The sequence below is a fragment of the Leopardus geoffroyi genome, chromosome E1 (genome assembly GCF_018350155.1).
Source record: "Leopardus geoffroyi isolate Oge1 chromosome E1, O.geoffroyi_Oge1_pat1.0, whole genome shotgun sequence".
Classification (NCBI taxonomy): Eukaryota; Metazoa; Chordata; class Mammalia; order Carnivora; family Felidae; genus Leopardus; species Leopardus geoffroyi.
The window spans coordinates 7,853,881-7,865,348 of NC_059330.1; the positions used below are offsets into that span (position 1 = coordinate 7,853,881).

At 54.5% G+C, this 11,468-nt stretch overlaps 1 protein-coding gene across 1 annotated transcript in view; it reads left to right on the forward strand.

Annotated features, from left to right (window-relative positions):
• The window catches only part of LOC123603039 (protoheme IX farnesyltransferase, mitochondrial), a 136,864-nt gene extending 125,893 nt beyond the window's left edge, over positions 1-10,971 (forward strand). The window contains exon 7 of the mRNA XM_045487422.1: positions 9,021-10,971. Within this exon, the coding sequence (XP_045343378.1) occupies positions 9,021-9,427 (407 nt within the window). The 3' untranslated portion in view covers positions 9,428-10,971. The remainder of the gene's footprint in view (positions 1-9,020) is intronic.
• The last annotated feature ends 497 nt before the right edge of the window (positions 10,972-11,468 follow it).

Here is an 11,468-nt window from a genome sequence, read left to right on the forward strand (position 1 = left end):
TTGTGGTTCCTGTAGTGGCTACGGGGCCAATTAAGACCTCCAGAGGGCCTGAGCGCCCAAGAGATCAACCTGCCGTCCCTCCTCCAGCCAAGACCGAAGAGCTGAAAGAAACCTGAGGACATCACATGGGATTCTGGTCTTCCCCCCCCCCCGCCCCCCCACAACCGCTTTCTTGTTGTTGTTGTTGTTGTTGTTGTTGTTGTTGTTATCAGAGAAAACGGAATTTTTCTCGTTTCGGATACCCCGGTGGTGTTGTGGGTGCAAAGCGTGTGGGTCTGGCCTGCCCCTTGTCTAACCCAGCACCTGGCGAGGCGTAGCGGGACGCGGGGTGACGGGGGAATTGGACAGATCAGTGTGTGGAAATGGGGAACGCTAAAACAGTGTTAGTTCTTGATATTTGCTGTTTCATGGCTGAGACGTTTCCGGCTGGAAACTGCTAGCTTCGAAAGCCATGTTGATCTCAGCAAAGGTCAGCATCGTAATGGGGTTTTACCTGCGACCGTGTCCCCTCTGAGATTTGGGGTTAGGCCTTGTCTCCCTACCTAATTACTTTGCCTTTTCTTATTCATGTATTTATTTATTTTTTTTACCTTAACTGCTATTAAAACGCATTAAAAATGCTTACCGCAAAAACTCCGGAAGGCCAAAGGAGAGGGCCGCTTTGTGGCCCCGGGTGTGGCAGGAAGGTAGTGAGAGAAGTGACCTGCTGGGGGACCCCAGCGAAGGGGTGCGCTTGGGGGGGGGGGGGCGCGGAGATGGCGCTGCAGATAAGTGCCCTCAGCAGACAGCCACCCTCCCAGCGGGCCTGGAGCCACAAGCATTAGGCCCCTCCACTGTGTTTACCTCCAGGGACGACTTCGTTTATCTTCCAGGCCTCTAAAGTACCTTCCCCTCCTCCTTGCCAAAGCCACCTCTCCCTCCCCGTCTCCGCCATTTCTTAGAAAGGCTCAGATTCTGTTTTCCCAAACGTGACTAAATCCCGGGTCTTGGGACTTCGGGACTTCGGTGGACCGGGCCAGGGTGACCCGCTCTGCTCTGCTCTGCTCTGCTCTGCTCTGCTCTGCGTAGAGTTGATGAGTAAATTGCCTTTGGTTTGTAATTCAAATGTTGTTGTGTGGTAAACATTAATTATGTCAGCCAACATTCAGTTACAAATGAGGACTCAGCCCGAGGCTCTTATCAGGAGGTGACATTTGGCAGATGGATGGTTTTAGTAACAAAAAAAAAAGAGATTGCGTTTTTGTTTTTTTTTTTTTAGCCTCAGCTGGTAAACTACAAAATGTTAAGTACTGTTTCACTTTATGTACCTCCTTTATTCCAGGATGAGAAAATAGACTAGGAAAGGGGGGAATTTATTCCCTCACTCATTCAACAAATATTTATTGAGGGCGTATTAAGTACCTGGCACTGCCGAACCCAAACACTTCAAGAGATGTCCTGGAACGTCCTGGTCTGAAATCAAACTTGAAAATGAGTGTCTGTGTTCATCTGGTGTGAGGTTTTTCCATAACTAGTCTCAGAGGTCGCATTAACAAATGATTTTTTTTTAAGTTTATTTTTTTAAGTTTATTTCTATTTATTCTGAGAGAAAGAGAGGGAGAGGAGAGGAGAGGGGCAGAGAGAGAGAGAGGGAAAGAGAATTCCAAGCAGGCTCCACACTGTCAGTGCAGAGCCAGATGCTGGGCTTAAACTCACAAAGTGGGAGATCATGACCCAAGGAGAAGTCAGGAGTCGGATGCTCAACTGACTGAGCCACTCAGGCGCCCCAAGACAGATGATATTTTTAATTTTTTTTATTGTTTATTTATTTTTGAGAGGGGGAGAGAAAGAGAGAGAGAGACAGAGCGTGAGTGAGAGAGGGGTAGAGAGAGAGGGAGACACAGAATCCGAAGCAGGCTCCAGGCTCCGCGCCGTCAGCACAGAGCCCGACTTGGGGCTCAAACTCGCGAACTGCGAGATCGTGACCTGAGCTGAAGTCGGACGCTTAACCAACTGAGCCCCCTAGGTGCCCCGACAAATGATATTTTTAAAGACAGGGTGAACAAGGAACGTCTTCATGGGAATATTAGCAAACCAAACAATATCAGAGCCCTATTCTCTTCAAAGACAGAAAACGCAAAAGGCTGAGAAAGAATGTACTAGAAATACGTTGCTAGACCCAAGACAGACGGTCTAATTGGAGGCCAGCCAATTGGTACAGCCAGGGAAGTTGAGTCTCAAGATCAGTTGTGCTGGGTTGACCAGTTGATCACGGTCACAGCTGTTCGGGGACAGGGCCAGTGCCTTCCTGAGGGAGATGAACAAAATGGCTTTGGAAGGGCAGCCTCTGGTTGACACGGTGCCCGGTGGGTGCACGGTGGCTTACACTGTGGAAGCCGACCTGTTTCACAGGCCCCTTTGTGTCGGCCCTCAAAAGAAAGGCTTCGGAATCTGTGCTCATGAAGCTTTAGGTTTTGCTCTCCTCCCCCTAGCTCGCCCCCAGTTTACATCACCACGTAACCCTGAAAGCACAAACACAACCAGTAGTAGAACAGACCGGCCGCCAAGGGCCAAGGTGAGAGGGAGCCTGTTGTCCCGAGGAAGGAAGACCTCCCAAACCCAGCACGGGGTTCACGGGAGCTGTTTCTTTGTCCTTTTCGAGGCCCTGGCTGGGCGGTGAATGACAGTGAATGGGTGTGGGTGGAGGTGGGAAGGGGATGAATGTGGGCCCACTGGGCAGCCCAGAAAGCAAGCTGAAACCATTGAACTCCATCCCCAAAGGAATTTTGTTTCCGAAGAGAGCACGTTCGGGGACTCAGAGCTCCAACTTGAAGATTTTTGTCTCCCACCTCTTGGGAAACCATTCGGCCGCGATCGCCTTGGCTTTGTTTGCCAACAAAATGATGGACGTGTGCCGTGGACAAGGCTGTTTCTCGAGCCCGAGCAGAGGGGACAATGAGTGAGGTCCCCCTCATTTGGTATGCAGGTGTTTTGAGAGGGTTTTAAAATGCATGTGCAGCAAAACCTTGGGTCGCGAGTAGCTTGTTCTGCGAGCGTTCTACAGGACGAGCAAACATTTCCAATAAGTTTTAACTTGATCAAAGAGTGATGCCTTGCAACGCGAGTGGTTCATGACGCCGAATGTCGCGTGATCACAAACAGAGCCAGTGGTTTTGAAATGCGCTTTGATACACGAGTGTTTTGGATTACAAGCATGTTTCCGGAACGAATTAGGCTTGCAAACCAAGGTTTTACTGTATTTGCAAAGGGTCACTAGGAAGACATTAGTTAGCCTTGCCCCACCTGCTGTTAGTATATTAATATGCCCCCCCCAGTCAGAGCAGGGTGCCACGAGATAAGGCTTCTCTCTGGCCCTTTGCACACGTACACGGCCTGCCCGATGTATGTGCTGTTCTCCCATTTTCTGTATATGGAGGAAAATAAGTAATGTCCTGGACACCTGGACATTCTGTCGAGTTGCCTTTGAGCTGGGATTGTGGTGTCGTGATCCCAGGAGGTTGCTGCCCTCCAGAGAACCATACCCACAGATACACCACCTATGTCCTAGATTTTCAGTATTTTATGCATTCATAGACCAACAAACATTTGCTTCAAAGACTCTACAGAGTGGGGCAGGAAACTGAGAAAACACATCTGAAAGAAGCAGAAAAGGCGTGGCTTGTGTGAGTGGATCGGAACTCAGAGACCATCCTCTGATCCCAGTTTGCAACTCACTTCTTCCAGGAAGCCTTCCCTGATCTCTCCGAGGCTGACATGGGCCTTCCTCCTGTGCGTTGCCCACAAGCACTCCACCTAAGGTGACCTCCAGAGGCAGCACTCCCCCTTTGTGCCGTCCCCCTCCGCGGCCAGACTCCGGAAGAGGGGCCTGGAGAACAGACCACGCCTGTCCCACAGCGGGCCCGCTGCAAATTTCCGGTGTCCCAGAAGATAGGCCCAGTACAAACAGATGGCTCTGGGGGTGGGTGGCACTGAGGTGAGGCCTTTGAGTCAGTAAACGGAGCGCTCCCGTGTTTACCCCACAAGGAAGGTGGGCTCCACCACAGCCCCAGAACTAATCCAAGCCTTCCTGCTCCGGGGTCACCTTATCTTGATGAAGAGAGCAATTTGTTTTACATCTTTCCTACGAGGAGAGGCAGTTGCACACAGCCCATCGAGTAGAAGCTTGTGGGGGTGGTGGTTTTCTGATTATGATCCATTAAGGCTAAGCTGTGATTTCTAAAGCTCTTTCATTTGTGACATGAGCCAAACCCACACCCAATTTCCTCTCGCACAGAAAAGCAGCATGCTACTCTCTTATGAAAATGATTTTTTTAATTATGTTATTTTAAGCAGAAGCATAACCGAAAATGCATATTGAGCAAAACAGAATACTCCAGTGGGCACACAAAAAAGAGAGGGCTTTTGAGAGAGGCAGGAGCCCACACCGGGGGCCTGATCATCTTAACCCTTTCCAGTCTGGTTTCCTGGCTGAGGCAGCTCCTCAGCAGAACAGCTAGGATTTCCCCGATTCCCCCGCCCCATTCTCCGTCACCGCTGCTTTCCCTTCTCAGCGTCTCAGCCTTGTCCGCTTCCCCCTGGGCCCCGGCTGTCCTCACTGCAGCCTGTAATCTGCTCAGACCCTTTGGGGCTGAGCCCCGTCCCGGGCTGAGCCGGGGTGGGCTACTCCACGTACGTGATGGCCAGGACCTCACAGGGTCCCCAAGTCCCTGAGGAGCCACCAGCACCCCCTCTTTACTGGTCCCTTTATGATCTGCCTTTCCATCAGCACACAGAGGAGGCATCCAGCCTTCCCTTCTGTCCTTTCCAGTTCCCCAGGGATACTCCCGGGCAAGGCCAATATCGTCTGTCTCTAATGGAAGCAAACTATTTTTTTTAAGGTCCCGGGACCCCCTAAGAAACCAGCAAATGCCCTTTTTCCTTCCAGCAAACCCGCTGCCTGTTCTGCAGTGTCAGCCTTTACATTGGCACCCTGCAGCCACCCCCTAGCAGTCCTTGTATGTCCCCTGTAGGGGCAGCAGCTAACAGAAGGTGCTGCTTGGGGCACCTGGGCGACCCGGTCGGTTAGGCGTCCGACTCCCGGTGTTGGCTCCAGTTCGCGATCTCACAGTTGGTGGGTTCGAGCCCCGTGCCCGGCTCTGCGCTGGCCGCTCAGAGCCTGCTTGGGATTCTCTGTCTCCCTCCCTCTCTGCCCCTCCACCCCCCCAAAATAAATAAGTTAAAACTTTACATAAATAAATAAAAGGAGGTGCCAGTCATGCTGAAGACCCCTGGGTCGGGCACGTTCACGAATCTTCTCATCTGTAAGAGGTTGTCGTGAGCGTGAGAGAGAGAGAGAGAGACAGAGTTCCTCCCCCCAGTGCCTGGCATGTGACAGCCGCGGAGCATTTAACTGGAATGGCTTGGAGGCACCTCAAACTTCAGATGGCCGAGAGTCGAGCGCTTCATGCATCCACCATGAGCGCACTCTCCGGGGTGTGTCCCAGCGTCCCCACCTGGGCACAGGGATCGGTGTCTGCCACCCCCATCCCCCCCATGACACCTGACCCGGTCTGCAGGTGCCCGCGGGGCCCAGCCCCGTGCTTTAGCTCCTTGCCTCTGGCCGCGGCCTCCACACCGTGCCAGAAACCTACCCAAAGCGACCCTTCGCAGGACCCGATGCGGTGCACCTTCCACTTAGTTGGGCCTTGCCGCAGATGTCGCCTTTGGGAAGACCGTCCCTGAGCCGTCAGTGCCCAGTTGCCCCCAGCGTGTCCCCCCTGTTCTCTGAATAGCGCCCATCACTGTCACACGGGTTTATGTCTGGCCCTCCCTCCAGACTTCGAGCAGGGCTTGGCCTTGCATCTAGAATGGCGCCTGGCCTGCGGTGGACGCCCGCCATCTGGTCACCAAGTGAGTGGATTCCACGCGTAGTGGCCGCTTCCATTGTTAGCGTGAAAATGGGAGCGTGTTTACCTGAACTGCCATATATGTATCATGTTATTTGTAGAGAAGGTTAAAGGGGATTTGAGGGATTTGGCAGCTGAAATGGGGACGCTCCCATCAAGTCTCCGTTGCTTCCTTATATTTGAAGGTCGGAGGGGAACTGACTGACTGACGGAGCCCACGAGGAACTGTGATTGGGTCCGAGAGCAGGTCCCCTTGCCCTGCGGTCTGCACCCACACAAGCTCTACTCGAGATGCTGCAACTGCCCCCTAACACTCAATGCAGAAATGGGCGAGTTTCTGCCCAGAACAATAGGAGTAAAAAAAAAAAAAAAAATCACCACTCTGTCTTTTAGGGGACGGGAAAGCCCGCCGCCTTTGTCCCTCTGCAGCCCACGCTGTTGAGGAATACAGATAAGAGATTAAAAGAAGGGCTCATTCCTTCTGATCCTCTTTGGCATGTGCACACCAGGGGCCCTTCAGGACCTTAGAGCCCCAGCCTGGGTTTCTGAATGATTCTGAATTCTTTAAACCGCCTTCTCTCCTGCCGGGTTGTGTTTCAGCGGTAGCATCCACCCTCTCCTTCTCTGAACATTCCCACAGACGGGGGGGCAGGTGGAGGGCGCTCAGTAGATCCTCATTACCTGAAATAGGACTGTGGTGACAGAATTTCAGCCTCTCTGTGCGGGATGCTGCCGGCCAGGGCAGGTGACACAGTGAGTGGGTGAGCGAGCCCTCAGCTCTCTCAGCGGGGGACCCCCAGGGGGGCACTTCGGTGTCGGGAACAAGGCACCGAGGGTGGTTTGCCCCGTGGGCTCACGGATCAGTGCTGAAACACACCAATGCCGGGTGGCTTTTAGGAAAGCCTTTCTTGGTACACGTGAGCTCCCACTGATGCCTCTGGGGACCCTCCACTGCAGCGGCATCGAGCGCTTTCCGTATTCTGCTCCCGAGAGGCGACGGAAAAGGCAAATGGCCATTCCCTTAAGGAATTTTGCATTCAAGCAGGAAGCAGAAACGATGGATGACTACACGCCGGGGTTGAGCCAGTGGTAGATGCAGGTGTGAGTAGCTCCCAGAGACGTATCCTAGCTCAGGCCCCTCTTCACGACTGCCTGGTTGCCATGTGGGTGTCCCAGAGGCGTGTCAGGGTGAACACATCCCAGGTCACTGGGCTGTTCTCTGAGCCTTCCCCGTTTTTCATCTCATAGAATGGCTGGCGTCTCCGTGGGCCCCTAAACCAAGGGGGTGCCCTCTCCTTCCCCTCCTTATTTACTCTACACTCACTCCCTGCCACTTGGCCTCCTAAAACCCTCTCAAGTCCCTCTTTCCTCCCACTGTCACCACCTTGACCGCAACACCCGTCCCCTCTCATTTCCTCAGCCCCCGATGGAACCTTCCGTGCCTGCTCTGGGCCCCGCCAGCGTGTTCTCTCTCAAATTGGCCAAGTGACACTGATGCCCTTTCCTCACGCCCCCTGCACACGCACAGGTGCTCACACACACACACACACACACACACACACACACACACGCTGAAACGTGTTCCCCTGTCTCCATGGCTTTCTGTTGCTTTGGGGATCAAGCCAGTGCTTGGAAGGCACACCCCACTGAGTTGGGGGTGGCGCGCCCTGCCTGTCCCTCCAGCCACACTAGCTTCCCTTTTCTGATTTTGATACGTTTTTTCAGTTATCTTACAGTCCAGCTGACCTCTTTTCCTTTCAATAGACAGCTGGGTGAATCCTAACGCGTGTTCTCATCTCCTTGTAATACCTCGTCTACACCTCGTCTTCCGGCCCCTTCGTGACCACTTCTTCCTCCGCCAGCCCTCACGGGACTAGGTCACCTGTCCCACAGAACTCAGCCCAGACACCCCCTCCTCTGAGAGGCCTTCTCTGCCTGCCTCCACTGGGTCTCGTTCTGTGTCCTCATCACACGGACTTCCGCACCGCAGTGGGGTGGCGACGCAGACTCAGTAGTGTGGCTCTTGATGAATGCCTCGATGGCGAGCCGCCTTCCGGAGGGGTGGATTTGTGCTCCCCGGCGCCCGGCACGGTGCTCGCCACTTAGTAGGCGCTCAGTTAGCACTTTCTGCGGGAGTAAGTGAACAGTGAGTCGCCTGCGCGGGAGTGGGCTGCCTGACTCGTGGGGGCTGTCTTCACAGCACACGGGCTCGTTCTGCTTCCTCCTGTCACCTCCTTTTGTAAAACCTAACATCATCTGATCTGTGATGGTTCGCTAAGGGGCACGAACCCTACCTAACATCCTCTGTCAGGATTAAATGAGGTAAACTGTGTGAAAGGCTCCCCATAGGTGCCCGGTGAGCGGCGGCCTTCATCCCACCGCTGTGGGGGAGGGGAGGCCCTGTTCCAGACAAAGGGGCTAAATGGTGCTCGCGATACTAATACGTCCTCGTTGAAAAGCTGCCCAGCCACACACAGGCTCCCGTTCTGCTCAGGGGACCGTGTTCCTTTATGTCACTCCATCTATGTGACACATGCCGTCTTCGTACCTCCTGCCTGTCACATGGCGCCGGCCCGTGGAATATGCCAGACACTGCCCTGGGAGCCCTGGCTGTGCTCAGTGACGCAGCCAGGACAGGGACAAAAGCCAGGATGCTCAGCGCGGGGGCTGGGGATACGTTCAGCTCCATCACTGCGAGCAGGGAGCCGCCAGGCACCCTGGGGAGGGGCCTGATCGAGGAGACCGCCTCTGCCTCCCCCAAGCCCCCTGCACAGAGGTCCCACCGGTGTAGGGGGCCTCTGGTTGTCGCGATGCTGGGACGCACGGTGGGCGCTGGGTGGACGGGAGCCACAGATGCCCAGTGCCCCGCGGTGGGGGTGCGGGGCGGGGGTGGGGGGGGGGCGGGGAATCTTGGAGAGTGTGAAGTTACCCCCTCCCCCGGACTTGTCCCCCGATGCCAGGCCTGGACAAGGTGGAGGCGAGAACAGGGACGGGCAGAGACTCTGAGATCCGGGTGACATCCGGAGGGGCCACCTTGGGGCCAGAAGGGCTTTGTGGGCGAGAGGCAGCGATGCCTTTGTAAGCCTCTGATGACAGCATGTCTTGCTTCCCCTTTTCCCCTCAACCCGCACACAGGAGCGTTTCTCCTGGGAGGGATCCTCTACTCCTGGCAGTTCCCCCACTTCAACGCCCTGAGCTGGGGCCTCCGTGAAGACTACTCCCGCGGCGGCTACTGCATGATGTCGGTCACCCACCCGGCCCTGTGCCGGCGCGTCGCCCTGCGCCACTGCCTGGCCTTGATCGGACTGTCCGCCGCCGCCCCCGTCCTGGACGTCACCACGTGGACATTCCCCGCCATCTCCCTCCCCATCAACCTGTATTTTTCCTACCTCGGCTTCCGGTTCTACGTCGACGCAGACCGGAAGAGCTCCCGGAAGCTGTTCTTCTGCAGCCTCTGGCACCTGCCCCTGTTTCTGCTGCTCATGCTCACCTGCAAGCGGCCGCCAGGGGCGACTTGTGCCGGGGGGGAGCCTCGGGGTTGACCCCACATGGGCGCGTGGGGAAACAAAAACAAAAAAACGTACAGGGAGACGCACTTTTTTTTTTTTTTTTTTTTTTTTGGTCCTTTGCGGTGAGACCAGAATATTTTGTCAATTCTAGAAGCGGAGAAGGGAAATTGCCCGGTTTAGTAGGAGATTGTAAAATGATTTGATGCTCCGTGATCACGCGACGTTTTTTTTAATGGTAGCATCCAAGATGCGCCCCAAATGAGAAATGGGTTGGCTCAGGTGATTAATAATACAGAGAGAGTATTTTTCTCTTTAAGAGTCTTTGTAGATTTCTTCCTCTAACCCCCGACGGCCCCCTCCCCATTGATTTTCTTCTTTGCAGGGAGGTACAGGTCCACGTCTTTCTTTTCTAGCCACACACACACGCACTCACACACTCGCAGACAAACACACACACACACACTCCCGGCCCGCCAGTCGGAATGCTCCCTGGTGACCAGACCCGTTGATCAGGAGTACTCGGTCTGAAGTTTCTGTGTCCTCAGGTCCCCGGAGGGCCACGTCGGAGGAAGTGCGCCCTGCCGGCCCTCCCCGTGAAAGAGCCAGGGCCCCCGGTCCAGCTTTCTCACATATATTCTCAACCGCATACTCCCCCAAACAATAATAGAACCCGAAGGGTGTGCTGCCGGCCCATCGCGAAGGGAGAATTCCAAACGGTTGCCTAGGGGACCCCAGACGGGACTGCCAGCGCCTGGTCCACCCCCGTTACGTATCAGCATTTCAAAAACTCCAAGGAATCAAAGGCATCTTTATATAGTTCACTTGAAAATACAGGAGGTGTCTGAAGCGTTTTCTTTCTGGAAGGGTGGCGCTAGACTTCATACCAGCCATCCGGCGGGCTCTGACCCCTTCGTGTCCCCCATCAGCCGCCGGTTTGCTGCGCGGCTTCTCAAGGCCGATGGAGAAGGGAAAACAAACAAACAAACAAACAAAAATGTGAGTAGGTCTAGCCAGCCACAGAGCTCATGTTCGCGTCCCTTCAGTGGGAAACGCCGTTCTCTCCCGGGATCTTCTGAACTCAGAAATCAGCGTCCATACATCCGGTGGCCAGAAGCTCGGGTCCGACTCTGGGCGGGGATGCGTCCGTCCTGGGAGTTGTGCGAGCTAACCTGTAGCCAGGCACGTGTGGTCCCTTCCGTCCGTCCGTCCTTTACATATGGTCCTTGTCCGCTGTCGAACCCCACTTGCCTGAAGGTCTCGATGCTTAACGGGGTGTTTTCCTTGCTCAGTCTGTGGGGGCCCTGCTGGGATTCATTGTGCAGAGTGTTTAAGGTGACGTTTTAAACGGTCACTGCAGCCTGCCCGTTCTCAAAATTGTCTAAAGCGACTGCCGAGAACATGTGACCCCCGTTTCTACTTCTGTGCGGTATTACCTCCCGGCTGTATCCGGGTCCTTTCCTGTGGGGAGCGTGGCATAGCAATGTCTGCAAAGAACGTCTACACCCTGTTGCAGCCCTCGGGTTTGTAAAATGCCTCCATTCTCTCCTGCTGCAATAAACCAGTAGGTGAGAACAGCAGTGGGCGTGATGTCGTGTATTTGATCGCCTTGTACCGAGTTGACACGGGGCCTGGCAGAATTGCTAACACTCGACTCGCTTTTATGAGCGAGCAGGGGTTGGAGGGCGATCCGTATTTCTGTCCCAAGGTGGTGGAAGGAAGCGCGTTGGATTCTTTTATACCTGTACACCCGAAACAATAATGAGCATGCTTATTACTAATAAAAGAAGAAGGGCCATGACCCGCCCGCCCTTCCCCTACCTTCAGCTTGGAAACACCCAGCCTCTCCCTTCTTCCTACGAAACCAGCACCACAGACATCATCCTCCAGGGCTCCCAGACCTGTCGTTCTCCTGCTCGGAAAAGGTCAGTGGCCAGTGCACCATCTATCTGAGCGGCAAATGAAGTCACAGCTTGTCAACGCTCAGACCCAGACTTCTCTCCAGGGACCTTCCACGTGAGAACTTCCCTTCATGTCCCCCACCTCCCTGAAGGCACCCTGTTCTCAGGTGACCCCA